The sequence below is a fragment of the Ochotona curzoniae genome, unplaced genomic scaffold, assembly GCF_017591425.1.
Source record: "Ochotona curzoniae isolate NIBS_2020 unplaced genomic scaffold, NIBS_Ocur_1.0 scaffold_3208, whole genome shotgun sequence".
Taxonomy (NCBI): domain Eukaryota; kingdom Metazoa; phylum Chordata; class Mammalia; order Lagomorpha; family Ochotonidae; genus Ochotona; species Ochotona curzoniae.
Genome location: NW_024467106.1, coordinates 57,563,052 through 57,585,977, shown reverse-complemented (window position 1 = coordinate 57,585,977; position 22,926 = coordinate 57,563,052). Strand labels below are relative to the sequence as shown.

General features: G+C 44.5%; 1 protein-coding gene across 2 annotated transcripts in view; it reads right to left on the bottom strand.

The window, feature by feature from the left end:
- Positions 1-7,494: 7,494 nt before the first annotated feature.
- AUH (AU RNA binding methylglutaconyl-CoA hydratase) overlaps positions 7,495-22,926 on the bottom strand; it is a 153,572-nt gene continuing 138,140 nt past the window's right edge. For both annotated transcript variants that reach the window (XM_040963423.1, XM_040963424.1), the window contains 4 exons: positions 16,382-16,569; positions 15,091-15,141; positions 11,916-11,963; positions 7,495-7,971 (listed from right to left, as the gene is read on the bottom strand). In XM_040963423.1, coding sequence (XP_040819357.1) covers positions 7,894-7,971; positions 11,916-11,963; positions 15,091-15,141; positions 16,382-16,569 — 365 coding nt within the window. In that variant the 3' untranslated portion in view covers positions 7,495-7,893. The remainder of the gene's footprint in view (positions 7,972-11,915; positions 11,964-15,090; positions 15,142-16,381; positions 16,570-22,926) is intronic.

Genomic DNA, 22,926 nt, shown 5'->3' with positions numbered 1-22,926 from the left:
TTGCACAGCCATGTCTTCAAAGAGAGCACATAAATCCCTAACAAGCATACGGGTAGCTCTTCAACATCACTGGTTACTAGGAAACTGTAAGTCAAAAATCCCAGTAAACCACAGTTTATATCCCCTAGGATGATCCTAATCAAAAAGAAGGTCAATAATAAGTGTGAATGAATCTGTGGAAAAATTGGAACCTGGGCTCAGACATTGCTGGGTTACAGCAATGGTGCTTCTGGCCAGTTTTGAAGTGGTCACAATCATTAAACAGAAAGCGATCATGACACCTAGTAACTTCGAGGTAGACAGCCCTGAAAGATAAACACTGTCAGTTTTCTGAGAGGCCTCACAATCACAAGCAACACTGTGCCTTCTCACCAACAGTAGAGCAAAAGACAGCTGTTCAGAACAAATATTCCAGGTAACAGAGTATCTGCAATAGCTAGGCTTTCTTTCCACTAATTCACATGTGTGCTGTCATTTTTTTCTTATGCAATCTTGCCATTTTTTGTATATATATGTGTGTGTGTGTGCATATATCTACATAAATATACCCATATATATTTAAAGGTTTGGTTTATTTGAAAGGATGACAGCAAGAAATGGAGAGACACGGAGAAAGAGATCTTCTGTTTGATGGTTCACTTTCCAATGGACTGCGCCAGATCAGAACCAGGAGCTAGGAATACCACGTGGGTTTCCAACGTGGGGGAAGGGGTCCAGTTACCTGGGTGACCATCTGCTGCTCTCTGGTGCATTAGCAGGGAGCTGGGTTGGAAGTGGAACAGCCAGGACCTCAAAGTGGCAGCCTCGCAGGTAGCAGCTGAGCCCACAATGCCTCAGCATGGGATCCTGCACTTCTATTTTTAAAGCATTCAACTTATGGACACTCACCAGCAGATACTAGGCTTCATCAGGAAAGTGTTAATAGGCAACTCAAGAGGAATGTTACTCAATGCAAGAGAGGCTGAGTTTGAATTTCTCTCGCATGCCAAACAGTTCTTCAGTTTCTGTAAACCGCACAAAGAACTCATTCAACACACGGTGCAGAGGCTGAAAGTGAAAGTGACTCAGGCTATTTTTGAAAAGGTCAAGAAAGTGCATTTACCAATTCTCACTACGTCCTGAGGCGCTTTCCTGTGCACACTGCCTCCGGCTGCATTGTGCGACAGCATGAGGTCATTGCTGCTTTCAACTGCTGGAGCACCTGCTTTGGGAAATACGTTCACAAGGGACTGTGATCATGGTCTTTTTTCTGTTTGCTTTTTTTAAAAAAATTATTTCTTTATTTGCAAAACAAAATTACAGAGAGGAAGAGAGTTCTTCCATCTTTTGGTTCTTTCCTTAAATGGCCACCATGGCTGCAGTGGGGCTTGTCTGAAGCTGGGAAACCGCCAAGCTTCTTCTAGGTCTCCACAATGTTGGAGTCCATGTCCAGGTATTTGGGCTGCCCTCCACTGCTTTCCCAGGCCATAAGCAGGGAGCCGTGTTGGAAGTGGAGTAGCCAGAACACAAGCATGATCTAGATCCCTTATGGGAGTTCAGTGCTGCAGGTGATACACAGCGCTGGCCACAACACGACATTCTTTCTGAATGCTTCAGGAGCTGAGCCATTTAAAGACTCTTGGGCAACACAGGGTCAGAAGAAGCAAAGCCTAGGCATTAAGTTGCTCCCTTCATCACCTTACTGTGGTCCTCTCCCCAGCAGCTGGGTGAGGATGGAACTGCAAGAGGTGGGCAGCTATGCAAAACCTGCCAGGTGATGGGAAAATGGGCTCCTTTACACAGGGCAATCCTACTATGGCCCCTCAAATGTGCCATAAACATGGCATACAGATGCATCAATATTTTTTCTTGAAATATTAAAGGAATTGAAACTCCTGACACTATGGATTATTCCAAGGACTAAAGTAGTTAGCCAGATACAACCAAAGCAGACAACTGCTCTCCTTGCCCCATAGTCTCAACGCTCGATGACCAGGGCATCCACCAGGTCTGTGCCAGTGCCTAAGAGGGGCCAGCTGCTGTCATGTCAGACATGCAGAACACCCAAGGGCTGAGGAGTGTTCTCAAGCTCCACCTCTGCCAGTTCCCACAGCACCTGCGCTGCCCCCACAATTACCCACTTGGTACATTTTACATTCAGAGGCGGGCACAGCTGCTGGCCTCAGGGGAGTGTAAGCAGCCTTCCTTGCTGGTTCAGTCCACATTATATCTCTGTCAAGCATACAGTAGCAAGTAGAGGGGGTAGAGCGGGAGGGGTGAGAGCTGTGTGGCTCCTTCGCAGCCTGTGGCAACCTCTGAAGGCCTACCTTCATATGGCAGGCAGCTCTTCCCTATGGCTGCATGTCGCTTTCCCAGGGTGAAGCACCCAGCTTCTTGTGCACAATCCCTGGCTTTGAGTGCCACATCCTTGTCCCAATTGTTCTGTACTGAAATGCCGAACTTTGGCCTCTTGTTGGTTTCAGGGGAGTCAATACCTGCCCCAAGAGCTCCCAGGTGCTTACAAGGAAACAAGGGGGAATCCATGACCACCTGGCACTGGGATGTTGAGAACTGGGTAGAGTACTCTAGTCTGACTAGGGCCAACAGAGAACAACACATCTGTCCCCCTCACTGAATGATGCCCATGATGCTCATGGCTCATGTGGCTTACTGCTCCTTTTGACAAGTATCTTCAAGCTGCAATTCCTCTAGACCCTGGGTAGCACGGTTTAAAGAGACCCGTACTGCAAGGTCATATCCACTGCTACCAGGATCTTGACACACTTGATGCACCACTTAGTCCCACCAATACCAGCTCTGCGTATTTGGCGGTGCAATCATTGATCATTGACACCCTGAACACAGAATGGCTAGCACGAGTCCTGCTCTCAGCCTCAGTGTCGTGAACCTACTTCCCAAGGTTTTTGTATTAAGTGTGTGAAAGTATGGATAATATTTGGCACCGAGGCAGCATGGAGTCTCTGTTAACTGCGACTGTCATCCTGCTTGCCTGTATCATCAGATTCATTGATAAGTATCCCATATCTTCCCAGGTCACGAGGACATTGCTGAACTCAGGACAAAGAACACTGTGGGCAAAACATACCTAGCAGCCTTTGGTTATGCTGTTTGGCTGTTAGCAAGCTTAACAGTAATGAAAAGGTCAACTGCTCTAAGCTTAATTCCTGATTCCATCCTACAGCTATTGTGCATTTACAAAAAATATCAGCCACTAAGTAATAAATTTAGCAAGCTTTATGCATTTTTAAAACACATGCATACCAATCATACAGTTATTTTTCAATCGACTGTGACACAAAAACTTGTACTGTGATCTGGTAAAGCCAATGAACACTGACATATACGTTAGTTAATATTTAAGCAGGCTGGCAGACAAATAATGGCATGATTAACTCTTTTAATGTGTCTGCCTGCCAGGACCTTTGTACCTCAAATAAGAACAAACGTAGGGCACACAACCATAAGTGGAAATTTAGGACAAGGGAGGAAAAGCACCACTTGCCAGGCAGCTACCAACCTATTATGAAAACACGCATTTCAGTAAGCGTTGCTTCATGAACTGACACTCCACTACCGTGGCCCAAGCATGAAGCTGGTAGGAAAGCAACACTTGGTGCCTCTGATGGCTAGCAGAGAAAACAAATGACTCCACGGATGCAAAAATCAGCTCCTTCAGTTTGAAAAACAAATCCAATGAAGATGATCTTTGAAAGTCAGCGAAATGGATCATGGAAACTTCAGTTCCTACTGGGGCCATTATCAGAGCTCCTCCCTCACCTCAAACTTGAGTGCCTTAGAACACTCTTTCCCTTTCACGGGGAAGTTACACATTAACCAGCAACAAAGACGTCAGAACCAGCAGCTCTAGAGCTCCCAGTCAAGTGATTTTCTTTGTTTGTGTCCTCTGAGCTGAAACCTGGAGTGATGAGCCAGCCTTCCTGAGTTTCTTCTGGGACCTCATCTAAACGCAGGCTGCACCCGAGACATAGGCAGCCTGCGGCACCCTGGTGGGGCCTGGATTGAGCATACACTCACACTGCTAAATGTGGGAGCAGGAAGGCCGAAGGGATAAGGATGTGAGCCCTCCCCTAGTGGCACGGGCCCTTCCCAGATGGTGAGAACAATCCCCAGAGCCATCCCTTCTTGTGCCTAAAATTGCACACAGCACCAAATCCCATACATTATGTTTTATCCAATACGTACTTTGACAAAGTAAGTTGGGCACATTAGAGAAGAACAAAAACAGTAACAGCAATATACTGTAATACAAGCTGTTTAAAACTCAATGCTGGGCTCAGTGCAGTGGCATAGTGCCTAAATCCTCACCTTGCAATTGCTGGGAATCCACATGGCCACTGGTTTGTGTCCTGGCTACTCCACTTCCCATCCAGCTCCCTGCTTATGGCCTGGGAAAGCAGTAGAGGACAGCCCAAATCCTTGGGACGGTGCACCCTTTAGGGGGACCCAAAAGAGATTCATGCCTCCTGGCTTCAGACTGGCTCAGCTCTGGCCAAAGTGGCCACGTGGGGAGTGAACCAGCAGACAGATATTTCTACCTCTCCTTCTCTCTGTAAATCTACTTTTCCAATAAAAACTAAATAAAATCTTATAACAAAGCAAAACAAAGAAACCTTACTGCTTCTGGCACTTTCTACTTAAAGTTTTTGGAATATGAGTTAACCACGGTAACTAAAATTTGCAAAATGAAACTGCAAGTTAAGGGGGGACTTAAGTCATCATCACCTAGATTACTCTACTGAAAAGAAATCAAGTGAGCGGTGGGTGTTGGGTGCAAGTAGTTAAGTTGTTACTCAGGATGCTGCATCCTGTACCAGGCGCCTCATTTCAGTCTGGGCAATTCCTCTCTGACCCTGCTTCTTGCTAATGTGTACCCCACGAGGCAACAAGGGATGGCTCTGGTACTTGGGTCTCCAACTGAGTTCTGGGTTCCAGAAGTTTTGGTCTGGCCCAACCATGCTTGTTGTAGGCAGTGGATTGGTGGGTGGAAGATGACTATCAAATAAGAGAGATCAAAATGAATGAACTTTTAAAAAGGCCCAGAACATGGAGTTGATTTAAAAAAAAAATCAAGGGAAAAGCAAACATTTGTACAGAGAATGGACACTTCCCTTGCAATGATGTATCAAGTCTACAATATCTGAAATCACTACGAGACTCTGCTTTCAGATATGAGAGCACGAAAATGTAAGGATTCATTATGAGGCAAAAATATTTTTAAATTTTATTTTTCATTTGAAGGGTAAGGGAATTGGGAAAGGGATAATGAACCATCCACTGGTTCATTTCCCAAATGCCCAGAAGAGCCAAGGCTGGACACAAGTCACAGCCAAGAACCAGGAGTTCAATCCAAGTCTCGCATAGGAATAGGCAGTTCCCTAAGTGCTTTATCCACCTACCGATACTCCAGTTCAGAAAACCAGATGAGAAGTAAAGTAGCCAGGACTCAAACCAGGCGCTCCTATACAGAATGTGGGTGTTTTAAGCAGCGACTTTACTGCTGAGACAAAAGCCTGCTCCCCATTTGCCAATTTTGAAATCTGTGAACTAGAGGTCTTCAAAAAAATTCATGGAAAATGCATGTTATAAAAAGACTATGCAAGGACTTCAAAATTGCTTACACCAAAACAAACTTATTTCCTAATTCCATGAACTTTTTAAAAGTACCCTCACATACTCCAGTGACTTAGTAAGCATTTGCTAGAAGTTAAATGGCAATCAGCCATAGCAGATTAGACTAGGAACACACAATACGCAAGCAGTCATTTAGACACTCAATAATGTTTTCGCCATTAACATAATTATTTCCTACTCAGTAAAAATGGAAGTGGCGTTTTAGCATGTCACCAAGGGGACAAACTAGCCCTGAAACCTTTTGACTGTAAAAACAAGCACCAGCATTTGATCTGCAAATTACCACACCTGAAAAGAACAGCTTAGCAAGTTTAACAGTAAACAAGTGTGCAGGTCACCCGGGATAATTACCAGGAGGACTAACATGCATTTTGAGAAGTCCGTTGTGTATTACTCTCATCAGCTGAGCAATTGTCACAAATCTGCATAGACTCTGCATCGGGGGTGATGCTTACCTGGACGCATGCGCATCGCAGACGGCTGTCCACCTTGGCAGGAGAAACAGCAGCTGACAGCGGGTTCCGGCTTGTCTCTCCTAGGAATTCAAGGATTGCGATTCATGCTTCAGTTTCCCACACTAAAGCAGGAGGTTCCAAGGAGGTCCCTAAGACAAGGATGTCCACAGCCAGAGGAGAAGGGGATTCTTGAGGGAGGCACTGGGCCACAGGGCAGGAAGTTGCCTGCGGTGGTGTCCAGGCCGTATACATGCCATGCACAGGTCCTGAAGCCAGCACTCCCCGGCTCACCAGTGGCGCCAGGCTCAGAAGCGGTTCAGTTGGATAAAATACCCTCAAGTTCACTGAGAGTATGACAATGCTCTCCTTCCTTTCTATATCCCGTGTCCGCATCCTGGCTGCAGAACCTTCAAACACTGCAGAGCTTCTGGCCTGTGCAGGGGGCAGGTGTGTTCAGTGGAGGACACGGGGTTCTTGGGTTGACCCCCTTTGCTTTCGATGGGATGCAATCAGCTGCAGGCGAGGAAGTACAGAACAGTCTCCACTTTGTTCTTCATCCAGGATGCTGACCAGCGGTCCAGCCACACTTATCCCGTATTCTGTCTTTGTGAATTAGCTTGGCTTTGGTGAGGCCAGGAAGCCAGGCTACAAGCTGGGAGAAGGCACTAGAAGCACAATGGTATCTAAGGCCAGGGACTTCACAAGCAATTTGGACATCTCTGACTGCATTAATTTTCTTTTCTTTTTTTTTTTTTAAGATTTATTTATTTATTGGAAAGTCAGATATACAGAGAGGAGGAGAGACAGAGAGGAAGATCTCCCGTCCAATGATTCACTCCCCAAGTGAGTGCAGTGGCCGATGCTATGCCAATCCGAAGCCAGGATCCAGGAACTTCTTCCGGGTCTCCCACGCGGGTGCAGGGTCCCAAGGCTTTGGGCCGTCCTTGACTGCTTTCCCAGGCCACAAGCAGGGAGCTGGATGGGAAGTGGAGCTGCCGGGATTAGAACCGGCGCCCATATGGGATCCCAGCGCGCTCAAGGCGAGGACTTTAGCCGCTAGGCCACTGTGTCGGGCCCGACTACATTAATTTTCCACCTTCAATTGTGTATTCTAGGACGATGTAAAGAGGTTGTCTGATAGAATCAGCGTGGGAATGTGCCTTTTAAAACACAATGTGCAACAACTTACCCAGTTTGAAAAATATATATATATATATATATGGGGTAAAAGAAAAAATTCCCAAGTTTTTGTTTTCCACTAATTTTATTTGTATTAGGTAGTTTTCGCTCAGAATATTTATGCAATTCACGTTTCAGGTTGAGATGTATAGATCTGTTTGTTCATATGTATGTAATCACTGAGAAACTTTATTTGGTATAACTTCAGTTTTGGTATACAGAAATAATTTTATTTTCTTAATGCAGCACAGTAGACATACAGTCAGTATTGTTCCCTAGAATGTGCAATATATAAATTATTCACATTTAAAAAAATCAAGAACAGAAAGTCTCATAAGCAGGAAATATTTAAAAATGTGTATCTATTTTGAGTCTGTTTTTGACAATATACACTACTAGCTTTATAAATCTGAATGAGGATGAAATAATACACATTAGAATGAAACCCACACATGTGTCCATTCCAGGTGTTTCATATATTACACGAGTTACTCATTCTTCACTTTGGTCATTGAGATGCCATGTGCTGAGCCACAGAGTGGGTCTGAAAGATACTTCCAGAAGCACGTGTATTACAGTGGCATTTTCATAATTCTTCTTTCTTCTATTATTCTCCTTTATAACGAGGGGGCCTCTTCTCTTTAAAAGCAAGAAGCCCTTCAACTCTGTCTTTTGTTGGAATGATCTAAGAAAAACAGAACATTATATGACATAATCCAAAGATGAAAAAAAAAAAAGGTCAAGTTCTCTAGCAAAGCAGACGCTTATTCTAAAGTTACGAAATCTACTAGCCACATGTGAAAAACTCTCCTAATTATGAAATTAAATTGATCATTCCTATTCCAAATATAACTCTTTCATCTATTTCAAATATACTGATAAACACTAAAAGAACTTATTTTTCAGACCAATTTCAAGTTTACCAAAAGAAGTTGAGTGGAAAAGAGTTCCCACACACATCCTCCTACCTTGCCATTTCCCCTGTTAGCAACATCTTGCAGATGCGTACCAATACCGAAACATTAGTAACTAAAATCAGTAGTTTCCATTAACGTTCTCTCAGTGAGCTTTACTTTACGTCCCATGGGTTTTGACAGACAAATCATAACACATGTCCATCATCACAGAATCACACAGAACAGTTACACTGCCCCAAATATCCCTTACGTTCCATGTGTCCTTTCCCTCAAAATTGTATCTACAGTTTTGCCTTTAGCAGATTGTCACTGACTTGGAACCAACTGTGTGCAGTCCTACTGGACTCAATTCTTACAGTAAAAAGTGTTCCAGTTTTGTTCCTGTCTTTGGGAAGACAGCTTCTATGTCTTATCACTAGGAAACATTTCACTGCATAGGTTATCCATTCACCTACAGGAGAATATGTTTCTGGCTTCCAGTCTTGGCAAGTGTGAACAGAGCCTGGTGTGCAGGTTTCTGCATGATGCTTTGAATTCATTTAGGTGTACATAACAAGGAAGTTGACTGTTGGATCACATGATGAGATTGTATTTAGCTTTCGAAGAAGCTGTCAAGTTTCCCTCTGAAGTGGCTGAACCACTCGCCATTCACAGTAGCAGTGCAGGGAAGTCGGTCATTCCACACCCTCAACAGCACTCGCTGAATGCAACCTTCACCTTACGGCTCCATTTGCTATTGCTTACTGACATGTTACTGACATTATTTCAAATGATTACTTGCCATCTGTGCTACTACAAAAAGTGAATGGGGAATGGAATTAAAAACTACCTGAAAGGTCAACCCAAACCTTACGTCACTGCCAATTGTCCTGTGAGTTATAAGAGTTTAATTTTATGAGTTCAGTCTTGGGAAAACGCAGATTCATGTTCGTCAATGGTTCTTACATGTGTCTGTTCAGATGTTTCCCATCACACACCTTCAAGACTATCCTCTCTCCAATGACCTCAGCTGGCTGCTTTGTCAATTATCACTTGAATCTATTTACGTGAGTCTCTTCTAGGGCTCTCGATTCTGCCCCATTGGTCTATTTATCTTTGCTTTCACCAAAAACTACACTATTTGATTTCTGCAGATTTATAAGTCTTTGAAGTCAAGTTGTGTCAGTCTTTCAACTTTTTTCTTCTGTATTACAACATTGCTTATTCTGAATCTCAGAATACGGATAAGAATTTGCAGTTGGTTGGTTAATATCCACAAAGCAATTCATTTGGATATTTATGTGATTCTAGTAACTGTGTAGGTCAAACTGGGACTGACTTCTCAACAAAAGGGAGGGTTCCTCTCCATAAGCATGCCCTATGTTGTTCCGCTTACTTAATTCTTGTTTCTTTCACTAGAATTTTGTAGTTTCCTCTTGTAGATCTTATATTTCACACCCAAGTTTTTCACTGTTTGTGTGCTAATGAAAGTGGCATTGGCCTTTTAATTTAAAATTCCAGTTCTTTACTGCTGGTAAACATGGAAAAAAATTGATTTTTGTGTATTAACCTTGTTTCATGTAATCTTGTTATAAGACTTTTGCTGGGTTGCTTTTTCTTTTTGGGTTGGGGGCTTCCCACATTGACAAAGAGTCACAGGATGCTTGAAAGGCACTGTGAGAAGAAACACCCTTGTGCTTTGTACCTAATCAATAAAGTGCTGAGCAGAGTTTTGCTAGACAATTCTCATAAAGTTGAAGAAATATCTCTCTTCTTATGCGGCGTCTGCATCATGATTAAGTGTGGGAATCGGTCAGATACATTTTCTGGATCTACAGATCCAGAATTGGCATCATTTCACCAATTCATTGGTGAAACTATTTTTATCTGGTATCTACTGTTTTGAAAGGCTGTTAATTGCCGATCTCAGCATGTTTTCCAAGGAAGACTATTGAGATTATATATTTCCCTTCATGTGAACTTGGAAAGATGGTGTCCTACTGGACTAGTTAAGAAGCCACTTGGAATGCCACAGCCCAGGCGACAGTGCCTGGATTTCAGTCTCAGATCCATTTCTGATGCCATTTGTTGCTAAAGCCCTGGAAGGCAGCAGAGGTCATGGCCAAAGCCGTTGGGTCCCTGACACCACGTGGAAGACGCAGAGTGAATTCTCTGCTCCCAGCTTGAGGTGATGGCTATAGTGGTTGGGTCCTTGCCACCACACCTGGAGGACCTAGAGTGAATTCTCTGCTCCCAGCTTCAGCCAGGTCCAGCACCGCTCACTGCATTCTGGAGAGCAAACCAGGGGATGGGAGTTTTCTCCGTGTCCTACAGTGACTTTCTTTCTCTCTAATAAACCGAATAATTAAATCTAACAAGGAAAATAACAGCCCCTTTCCTTCAAGTTATCAAATTTGTGGGTGAAATACTGTTCACTGTATTATTTCTTTAATATTAATGGGATCAGGAAAGGCAGCTTCTCTTGTATTGTTTTATACTAGTATCAGCGATATTTATTCCTCTCTCCTTTTTCTTTGGTTAGCTTGGTAAGGCTTGTCAATTTTACAGATCTTTAACAAGAAACAACCTTTGGCTTTGTTGATTTTTCTGAATTGTTTTCCTATTTCCAATCTCAGTTCATTGATTTGTGCTCTAATGCATATTGTTTCTTTCCTTTGGCTTACTTTGGATTTAATCTGCTCCTCCATTTATAGCATTATAATAAAGTGGAAGTTTATTGATCTTAGATCTTACCTCTTTTCTATTATTTACATTCAATACTACAGATTTCTCTCCAAACACTGTTTTTTTTAAACATCACACAAATCTTGATAAAGTTATATTTTCACCTTGGTTTGATTCAAAATATTTAAAAGTTTACCGAGTATTCTTTGACACATGGTAACACATTTCATCTCCTGATATATTTGGGACTTTGTGTAGATGTTTATTTTAACTACACTATTATCTGACAGAACACTGCATGCTCTCTTGGATTTGGGATTATGTGTGCTTTGAGGCTGCTAATTGCTTACGTGTTGAAATCAACTTAATTCGGGATGTGTGCTCGTCAAGAACGCACACCGATTTACACAGAGACAGGGCACACAGCAACACTTGAGACGCTGTTGCTAGGTCGCAGTACCGCCATGCTTCAACAGAAGCTGATGTAGTTTCTAACACTCAGGAAGAGTAGGCCAAAACTATTTTGCTCTTTTAGATGCCCTAAAACTAAGTTGTATATTTCAGAAAGAAAAAGAAAAAAACAGCTTGTCCCTGTGTAGAAAGACCTACTGATTTATATATATGTAAAAAGCATAACTTCCTCAGTGAGCTCTCTCAGTGGGCAGGAGAGAAGGCTTGGAACTTCAGGAAATGTCGTCAGTCAGCCTCCACCACTGGCACTGCACGGTGGACTCACGCTCCCTGCCCACCCGGTCACCTCTGCACACCAAAGCGAGGGCCAGTCCAAATCCCATGGAAGATCACAGACACCCAGAGGGATGGCTGAGCAAAAATGCTACTAAGTGATCCCAAGAGCTTTCTAGGTTATGTAGAATACTGCCATCAGTCTGTGGAATTGAATCAGTTATAGGAACTAGTAACAAGAGAATGGCACAGACAACTTGAGCCAGTTTGTAATGATTCTGCAATGGGCACGAGAGTAATTCACTTATACTTTATGAAACATGTAAGGGTGTATCCCCTTTCAGTCTGTGATGCTCTTACATACCTGGGCATAACAAGCTTCTTCTATGGCCAACCCTGTGACTAAATCAACCTGAGGAGCAAAACACAATTCTTTTCAGAAACAAATTAACTTTTAAAAATACATGCAGCACAAATTCAAACTGAATAACCCTGCTCCCCACCAAACCAGAACCCTTCATTACGGAACAACAGATTCCAAGTTGAATAACAGGAAATTCAGGCCAGGTTTCCTGGGTTCAAACCCTGCCCTGCCCTGACACCCTGGGAGCTGTGTAAGTTGGGGATGGTTATTTAACGACTCTGTTTCAGAGACCCATTTCTCACCAAATGGGGATATGAGGAGGATGAAATGGGTTCATCAAGAGCAACCTTTACGAAGCAGCTAACTGCTAAGATGTAGCTCTGGCTGGTGAGTACAAGAACCGAGGCTGGGGGCAGGCCAGCCAGGCTCGGCTGCAGTATCCATCGGCATACATGTGGGTCAGGTCTGGTGGCAGGTTGGGCTTGGCCAGTTTACAACTGCTGGCAGATGCAAGAGTCAATACAGGGTGCAGGCCATGCCAAGCTGGGACATAACACCTGTCAGTTCACATTAGGGTTGGGACTAGGGGCAGGCTAGGAGGAGCCAGGCTGCAGCACTCACCTGCAAATGCTGAGGTGAGATGGGCCATGCCAGACTTGGCCACAACACTCACAGACACATGTAAGATGCCTAGCCAGGAGTGAACCTGCTGGTGGGCTGCAGGGTCACTGTTTCCATTGGTGAGCATGAGACATAGAGCTGAGTGCAGTCCTAGCTGGGCAGGGTTGTAACAATCGTTAACCTGTATGCGAACTGGGTTTGGGGGAGAGCTGGGTTAAGCCATGCCAGGCTTTACCGCAGCATCCATGGCAGTGCCAGGACAGGGTGCAAACTGTGTCAGGGTGGGCCATAGTTACCCCTGGAAAGTGCAAGATATGGGACTGGAAGTGGGACTGGTAGGAAAGCTGTGGGCACTCCTGTGCTGGGCTGCACTTCCCACTGGAGTGCATGATCAGAGCTGGGGGTGTACTAGGCTAGAAAAAGCAGTGGTACTCGCTGGAATACATGTGGACTGGGTCATGTGTAGGGCTGAGATTAGTTGCGATACCCACAGATGTATATGAGAGCCTGGTTGGGATGCAGCATGGACCTGACTAGTCTGCTGTACATACTGGCATGCACAAGAACTGGGGCAGGTGTGGGACTGATGGGGTGAAGTGGGGGTCATCCCAGCTAGGCTGCAGTTCCCCCTGGTATACGTAGCAGGGTGGGTTAGGGTGGGCCATAGCACCCACTGCTTTGCATATGACATGGGGTTGGAGACAGAACGGACCAGATTCTATAATCACCGGCATATACACAGGCGGATGTGTAGGATACAGACTGAACTGGATCCTGCACTGGCTGGCACATGCAAAAGTTAGGTCTGGGATCACCCCAGGTGAGTTTTCTTGGGGGATTCTCTATCTGGACCACTGGACACAAAACTCTGGCCATGAGGAAGACCACAGGATTTGTGATCTGACCTTGGACCACAAGCATGTTTCAGAACAGGGCCTCTTCAATTGCTGGTGCCTGTGCAGTGGACTGCATGCTCAGGTTTATATGGGGACCAGATGGTCAGCTCACTTAGGCTTGCAAAGGAAGTTCTGTGCCACGTCAGAAGATGGAGAAGAGAAAGGGTTGGAAAAGTCTTTTGGCAGCCAAGTATCTAGGTGAGTGGATGCACTGGGGTGGACTCTGTCAGCCAATGGACCTTGGAAGGATTTTCTCAATGATGGAACAACAAAATCAACAAGTTCTCAGAACTATCAAAACCACTCAATATTGTTCTCCACATTGGGGTTTCTACAATGACATCAAGCGGACACTGCCCATCCCTGAGTGCTGATATAGTTGTCAGCTGACAGTACGCCCATATCCTTCTTTCCCTTCCTCACATACAGGAGATATGGGAAAAAAAGGAAGATCAGAAGCATTTTTCACACCCATCTTCCTACAATGCCTTGACCCTCCCCACCCTAATCAGTGGTCCTCGTGGGCATGCATCCTTGTCAACTATATATAAACAACATCAAAAATAAAATAAAATTATTTTTTAAAAGTAGCTAACTTACTATTGTTACTATTTTCTAAGTATTTACATGGACCAACCAAATACTTGGCAAACATAAAACTGCATTTGCTGCTAACAAACTCAGTCTCTTCAATCTCTCCTTAGCACAGAAAGACATAATAACTCCCCAGTCTGCAAACAAGTGTCTTTCTCCAAACTTCCCTTAATTCAACCAAAATTTAATGACTGCAGCTAAAAATTCAAAGGAAATGGGTACCCAGGATGTCTCCACTGCTTTCCCTCTCATAGACTTTGGAGTCACGTCCTAGGGTAATCCCTAGGCACCCTACAGGTTCACCTTGCTTATCTGTCTCTTAGCAGAAGGCTCATAGAGAATTTAAACGTCGAAGAGTTAGACTCAGCTTTGAGCTAGTAAGTCCTCCTTGAAAGTTCTCTGTAACATGATAATGATTTTAAGAACACACTTTGAAAGTATTTTCTATAAACTACTAGCCAATAAATCTCTTATATCAATGCTATAAAAAAATAAGCATTTTTGAGGGGGTAGGTATTTGATACAATAGTTAACATGGTCCTTGGGATACCTACAACCCACACAGAAATGCCTGGCTTTGAGTATTTGCTCGGCTCCTGTTTTGGGCTTCCTGCCAATGCACATCTGGGTAGGCAGGCGATGATCCAAGTACTCTCATTGTGGGAGTCTCAGATTAAGTTCCAGGATGCGGCCTTATTCCTGAAGCAGACCAGGCTACTGCAGGCATTTGGGGAGTGAACCAGAGGATGGCAGAGCTCTATTTCTCTCTTGGTGTCTTTCAAATAAATATTATGAATCTTAAAAAAACCTAAGAAGCATGTCATAAGCAGCAGGACACTGGTGGAATTATTTAACTGTGGCTGTGACAGTGAATTAGCAATAATTACCAGCAGAATAAAATCAATGATTAATTAGAAGGAATTTCAATAGCTTTCAGTAATATTAACATTCAAATAGTTTCATTTTAGAACAATGAAAAGTCAAGTACACAACTCAATGTGGTTCATTCAAATTAAATTTCCATCATCCACTCCAACAACAGCTTTAAATATTAAGGAGCTTACCTCCATTCCTTGATTAATTGCTAATTTTGCCACTCTCATTGCAACAGGTCCCTAAAATGCAAATTATAAACAAGATTTTTAATTACTATTTATACAAACAATGATTTACATCTCAGTAAAACCCAGAAATTCCTATTGCTGGGCTCATAGTACCAGCAACAATGGTTCTGGGGCATTGGATAGAAGATTTCTTTACTGAACCTTTCAAATTGTTAATTAACCAGTAATTGTAATAACCATATCAGATTCCACAGTACTGCATCACACAGCAAAGCTCTAGATTCTCAAAGGTCAGCAGGTTAGTTGTAGGTTTATCATTCTTCATTGCTGCTCCCTAAGAACAAGGGAAAGGAGAGCAGAGACTGTCTCCAGCCACGCTAGCCAGGGGATATGACAGAAACTCGAGCTGGAGATGAGTCTCTGGAGATCCAGTGTCAGCCACTTCACACACGGACTCCACAGCTTTGTTCCATTAGCACTGAGACCTAGCCACCACAAATGTGGATTAAGAAAGATGTATCCCCTCGGCAAGGCTCCCACAGCACAGATAAAGTTTGAATAAGTCATTCGAAATTGTGCTTGGGTCATGGGGGGAAGAACTACATCCCCATGCAAAAAGGAAGTACTAGCGTGTGATATGGACACCAAACTATGGAGACCAAACTTGCTAACTGCCCTAGAGAAAAGCCACAATGGCCCAGGCAGAATTTGGTTATTTGATCTTACTTTAAATTCCCAACATATTGTTTAAGGATGAGGAAATGTGATATCAACGTTGCATTTTGAATTGACTGGTCCTGAGTAAAAACACAGGGCAAGCTCTAAATACCACATACAATAACAGATTCTAACAAGTGAATGGAGAGACAGCTTAATGCACAAAAAATGTCATTTTCCCTGAGGTGATTCTTTGACCAATTTGCCCTATCTACATTTCCTTCCTAAGTCCCATGCTTGCCAGCGTTTTTCCTGGAGGCCACCATTTTCCCAGGCTGCAGCACTTAATGAATACAGGTGTACCTCTCTATGCGCCCCGTGTGTGTGGCAAATGCAGGGACCAACTCCTTCCTGAGAATCAAGCGAGTTTCAAAAATCAATATGTTTCTCATCTCCATTTTCGTTACTAACAAAAGATTAGAATCCTAATTTTAATTTTGAAAAAAAAAAAAAAGAAATCTAAATACTAACACAACGCAGGATCCCTGGTTTTACAGTCACCAGGCTCAGGTGTATGAGGTGATGGCATCTTACTCCCTCTGTCACGAAGTGATGAGAAATGAATCACACGCACCTGAGGTAGAAACTCGCGTGCCAGGTCCAGGGCCTTCCTGTAGGCAGCATCGCCCTCCTGGTTCTGCTCCAGGACGTGGCTGATCAAGCCCACTTCCTTGGCTTCTTGGCCATCCAGCACACGTGCGGAGAAGATGAGCTCCTTGGCCAAGGACGTTCCGATGGCACGGGGTAATCTCTGGGTGCCCCCTGGGGTACAGAGGAGAGGAAGGCCATGATCTCGTGCCTTTAAGCTTCAGTAATTCAGTGTTACATTTCTTCACGGAGAAAAAGAAATCAGGGACCAAAGTTTACCCGACAAAATTGCCAGTCAGAAAATTATCTCAAAACAGAGCTTCTTAATTCATTGACAAAATAACATCAAAAATTCCATGAGAGCAGCACAAAGTTGATTGCTGCACCGAACCTGCTGGCAATGTAGCTGGTGTGCTGCAGAATCCCACCTGCGGTCCCGCCCAGGTTGGCACCGTGAGGCCAACAGCACTGACAGCACAGTGCCACCCCAAGGAACCAGAGACCCAGTCGCACTGCACTCAGCCTATGCCTCAGCTCAGACAAACTTTACAGATTCTGAAAACTCTAACTCATATCCTTCTAGAGAATTCCCAAAGGTGAATGAATTATAAAGTGCTTTTATTTTAATAATAATAAAAAAACAATTACTGTCCTCAGTGTCCTGATGGACCCTCCCAGCTTCTGCTCACTGAAGTTGTTCTCACAAAAATACACCCTCACCCATTGTCCTTATGTGAGTAACTTCCCTCCCTCCACACTCTTTTTCCCTCTCTCCCTATTCCAATCCTATTCCCCCACCACCAATAATTTTTCACTTCTCATCTATCATTCCACTCCCCCCCTATTCCCCTACTCATCCAACTTTCCCCCAAATTACCTATATAACCATACTCACCCCTCATCCATAAATATTCCATACACATTCACCACAATAACCTCCCACACTCCACCAACCCCTATATCCCCCTTCCACCCCCCCCCCACCCCCCACCCCCCCCCCACCACAATAACCCCCCCCCAAAACCCCCCCCCCCCCACATCCCCCCCCCCCCCCCCCCCCCCCCCCCCCCCCCCCCCCCCCCCCCCCCCCCCCCCCCCCCCCCTCCCCCCCCCCCCCCACCCCCCCCCCCCCCCCCCTCACACCCCCCCCCCCATCCCCTCCCCCCCCCCCCCCACCCACCCCCCCCCTCTCCCCCCCCCCCCCCCCCCCTTCTATCCCACATAACCCCCCTCCCCCCCATCCTCTCCATCAATCATCTTACCCCCCACCACCCTAACACCCCTCCAACCACCCCTCACCTTGCCCACCCCCCACACACCACTAAACCTATTACCATCCACTCATTAAAAATACACTATTACCTCCCATATCCTCTCCCCCCCCATTCAATTTTTTCCTTCCTTCAAAATACCAATTAACACCTTCCACGGTTCCTTAGCCGGGTTCCCTAAACCCCAACACCTTCATTTAACAATTATTCTACAAAATCATTGCCCCGTTCCCCCCCCCCCTGCATAAAAATACCATACCACAATTACACGTTGGCCCCCTTCCCCGGGACATGGACTTATCTTCCATTTCTCACAGCGCCCCTGTTTTGACCCCAATTACCAGAGGAATGACCCCCCTGACACCTCCTGGGCCACACCCTACATTTTTACTGGCATTTAAACCTGCCCCCCCAATTACAGATGGGCCGCGTCCCTTCAGTCCCCCCCCCCCCCCCCCCTGTTCACTTGACCCCCATCGGCAGAAGGACCCCCTCCCCCCATGAACCGTTCCCCCCCCCGACCCCCCCCCGACCGCCCCATATTAAAGCCTGTACTAAGAAGTCTGAGCTTTTCCACCCCCTCCGCGGCCGGCCAGCTCCGCCTGCAGCCCAATCCCGTCAGTGATTTGATATTTCTGATAGCTGGCTGATGAGGATACAGACATAGAGAACATTATGAGTGTGTGAGTGTCTCACCCCCACCACCTACTGCTCTCGCTCTCTCCTCTCCGCGCTCTCACTCTCTCACAAAAGGATGGTGTTTACGCACGCGCGTCCTCATGCACATTTCGCGCCGCCTCTAACTCTCAATCAACAGTAAAAAGACATATTTGCTTTGGTGCAAAGATATTTTGAAGTCCACATGCATTTTTTTTTCATAACACATATTTTCCATGAGCCTCCTGAAGACCTCAAATATGATCCAGGTAACATCTACTCAGAGAGCTCGTGAGAACTTGGAGGAAACTGACTTTAGCAAAGGATTCTTTGGCTTCTGCGAAAAGCTTAAGGCAGATTGGCCAAACCAACAAAGGTGACTTCTATCCTTTTTTTTTTTTTTTGTAAGATTTTACTTATTTTACCTAAAAGTGAAAATTAGAGAGATATGGAGAGTCAGTCTCTGGCTCACTCTGGTCAGTATCTGATCACCATGGATAGAGCCGGGATGGTGCGAACCTGGGAGCCAGGAGCTTTCGGATCTCCCAAAGACTGCTTTCCCCGGCCATAAGCAGGGAGATGGATCATAAAGTGGAGCAGCTGGGACACACTCTGGTGCCCATACAGCATGCTGGCTCCACAGGTGAGAAGTAACATTATGTCATGGCACTGGCCCTGACTTTGACTACTAATAAGTGTTGTACTTTATATTGAACCAAAGCTCAACATCTTGCAAGATTATCAAATACGCTTCCATTAATCCCATCATTCCGTTCATAATATCAATCTCCAGGAATGATGACTTTGCAAAAATATCTAACAAAGTCACATTCTATAACTGAAAACCAACAAGACCAAAAAAAAAAAAAAATTTACTCCCTTAAATGAATGGCTTGCAACTCACTGGTTTCTGAAGAAGATTCCTACAGAAGTCTCCAGAAGGCCTTGGTGTGGAAGTTACAGGCAGGGCACTGCAGAAAGCTTTCTGACATATTGGAAATGGCACACTGAACAATGCACAGGAAAATCTTCAACTTGGTTCACCGTCTAACACTCCATCCCAGACCTGACCTTTCAGTGACATCACACATCATCAACTCCAGACACTTTGTGCGCATGAAGTCACACAGCATTTGTCTGTATGTAACTGGGTGGGTTTACTTGGGATCACGCCCTCAAGGCTTACTAACAACATGGCATTCCTTTTCAAAGAGAAATATTCTATTCACCTCCCGCATACCCTCATGCCACATTTTGTTTATCTAATCATTTGGACATCTGAGCTGCTCTCACCCTTCGGCTATCATGTATGAAGCTGTTGTGGATATGAATACATAAATATCAGCATGCAGAGATTGAAGACTTAAGATGGATGGGCCTGTACTCCCAATTTACATTTACGGACCTGAGGGTAGTGTCCCCTACTATCCTCAGGAATACAAAATTCATTATTTCAAATCTTACAAAGTGACATGATCTCGAGTTTATCTTTATAATGACCAAATGAGCAAAGGCATTTGAAGTAACAGTATAACGTGACAAATTTAAGTTACAGTACAACATGACACAAAAAAAACTAAACATGACTCATAGGGAAACCACAACACTAACAAATATCACAGAAATAGTTACTCTAAACAGAATTGATCTAATTCCAACATTTTCCTTCACTTTAAAAGCAAGTACAAACAGTTGTTTTGTGTTTAAGAAGTAAATGAAACTCAATACTTCTGCTAATTATGGAAGTTAGGGTGAAATGAAGAGGCATGCCTTTGGGGCAGCAGTTAAGATGACACTTGCAGTCCACACCAAAGTCGCTAGGCAACCCAGCTTTGGTTCCTCACTCAAGCCTTTTGCTAATTCAGACCCTGGCAGGCAGTAGTGATGTTGGTCCAAGTAACCGGGTCCTTTTCATTCACGTAAGACGACTGAGTTCCTGGACCCCAATCCTGGAGCTCCAGCCCATCCCAACTTCAGAAGTGGCAGTCACTTGGGGAGAGAATCAGCAGAGAGGAACTCATTCTTCATCTCCATAATTACATACACACACGCTCAGTGTAGCACTGCTTCCCTATCTGGAAGACAAGCCATGCCTCTGGAGCCTCAGTGTGGACAAAAAAGCATCAGATTACACATTCCAAATGCAAAGAAGACTCTAGAGAAAAACATGCTCTAATTTATCTTTTATTAATTCTGAAAATATACTCCAGTATTACAGTGAAATAAAAATGAAGACAGTGTGTCATATTTCAGTCAGCCAGATTTTGTATTTTAACAGTTCACGTGCCAGGCTTTGTTCTCTTAGGTAGTCTTTTATTTTTAATAATTCTGAATTTTTGTTTGTAGAAAGATCTATTTATTTTTATTGAAAGGCAGATTTTACAAAGAGAAAGATCTTCCATCTGCTGGGTCACTCCCCAAGTAGACACAATGGCTGAAGGTGAGCTGATCCAAAGCCAGGAGCCAGGAATTTCTTCTGGGTCTCCCATGCGAGTGCAGGGTCCCAAGGTTTTAAGCCATTCTTTATTGCTTTCCCAGAGGAAAGCAGTCAGTTGGATGAGAAGTGGAACAGCCAGATCATGAACTAGCACTGGAATCCCGGTGTGCATGAGTCGAGGATTTAGCCACTAGGCCACTGTGCTGGCTCCTCGGGTATTCTTGAGTTCAGGATTGCTAGGTATAACACTGGTGAGTGATGGAACTGAGCAGCAGAATTTAAACTATGCATATGTCCAGCGGAATGGGAAGCATCTGGTCTGCCACTAAATTTGTCATTCAGGATCACAAAGCTCCGCAGGAACCTACTCAAAATCACACCCAAGCATCCCAACAGTGTTCAGAAGGGATTCTGCAGTTCCCCAAGCCATCAGCTACACACCTGGGGATCACACTGCCCCCACACTCCCACAAAGCTCTCCGCAGTATTACTTAGTCCCAGGAGGACTGTGAACTGTGAACCAGGAGCTGGTAACTTCTAGGATGGTTCACAAGGCTTGTGCTAGACAGCCACCAGTCAACGACAATGCATTGTGCACTGCAAAAACTAGGAAACATGAGATTCGCAACGCTCTCTCGAAGGTTAAAAAAAAAAGAAAAAAAAGAAAAAAAGCTAGTGATGTAATGAATATGCTAATTTTCTTGGCTGAATCTTTCACCAATATTTACACAGACCAGAGAATCACATTTTATCCCATAAATATAGTCAATTTTTGCCTATTAAAAAGGAAATAACAAAACAAATACCTCAAATCTTTTTCATGAGTAGTGAATTTTTAGCACATTTTTCATCCATAAAAGCAACTGTTTGTGAGTTGCCCCATTGCCCTTCAGAGCACAGAATCCTATGGTGTCCTGTGACCTACAGGAGACCTGTCCAGAACAACAGCAGAAACTGAGTCCTGCATCTGTACCCTGTGTTAGAAAGAAAGGCTACATTTGGTCCTAACACGTGAGCCATAAAAGCTAAGGCTTTAAGTCTTGGCTCTGCCAACATGAGTTTCAGGCGGTATCTCAGGCTGTATTCCTGCCTTTTAAAGTAAAACAAAAACCTGGCAGGAATCTGCCTCGCCATCCAGGTCTCTCATATTGGGCAAGGGCCCAAATAACTGGGTTATTTCCCACCCCTTTCCTGGGTGTAACAGCAGAGAGCTAGATCAGAAGTGGAACAGAGTGCTGTGGCTGAAGGGCAGAGCCACTGTCTCTCTGGTGCTGGCATCCCACAGGGGCAATGACTTGGGTTCCAGACATTCCACTTGCAACTCAACTCCTTGCTAATGTGCCTGGGGAAGCAGCAGAGCAGGATGGTCCAAGTGCTTAGGCCCCTGCACCCATGTGTGAGCCCTGGAAGAAACTCCTGGCTCCTGGCTTCAGACTAGCACAGCTCCAGATATTGAGGCCATTTGGGAAGAAAACCAGTGGTTGGAAGACCTCTTTCTCTTCCCCTATTTGTTTGTCTCTCCCTCTTTCTGTAACTCTGCTTTTCAAGTAAAAATAAAATAAAAATAAAATAAATAAACGGAGTAGTTGGAAAGATTCAGAACTCAAATGGGTCAAGTGTGGAAGGCAGCGCCTTCATGGACTGCATCACGATGCAGGTATAAGGCTTAGTATTTCTAACAGACTCCAACATTCAGCTGAAGACACATGGGAATCTGTCACTGGGCACTTACAAAATGAGGTAAGAGATGGCTCTTTTTAAATAAAGCAACACAATCTGCAAAACTCAGTGAGGATATGCAATCAAAGCCTCGAACACTGTGAACTTGTTATGCAGGATCATTTTGGAATTCTTTTGGAACCGACTTCAAAGATGACACCGCTTTTGTTCCTTCAACACGCATGTACTAGATGTTAACGCAGCTGTGCACAGAACAAGCCCCTGCCACTAGAGTTGTGCACTCTCAAGGGAAGCCCCAGAGAAACAGATACGTGCTGACTGAAGAGGGCAGACTAATGGGTGAAGGGTGGGCACTGAGCAGAGGGTTTCTGGAGCAGGTGACTCTGAAATGGAGTCCAGGAGTGAGGAGTCCCACATGGTCTGGGGATGCATCTCCAGGAAAAGCACCCGGTGCACAAGTCTCACAGGGCACAGTGAGGCCAGCAC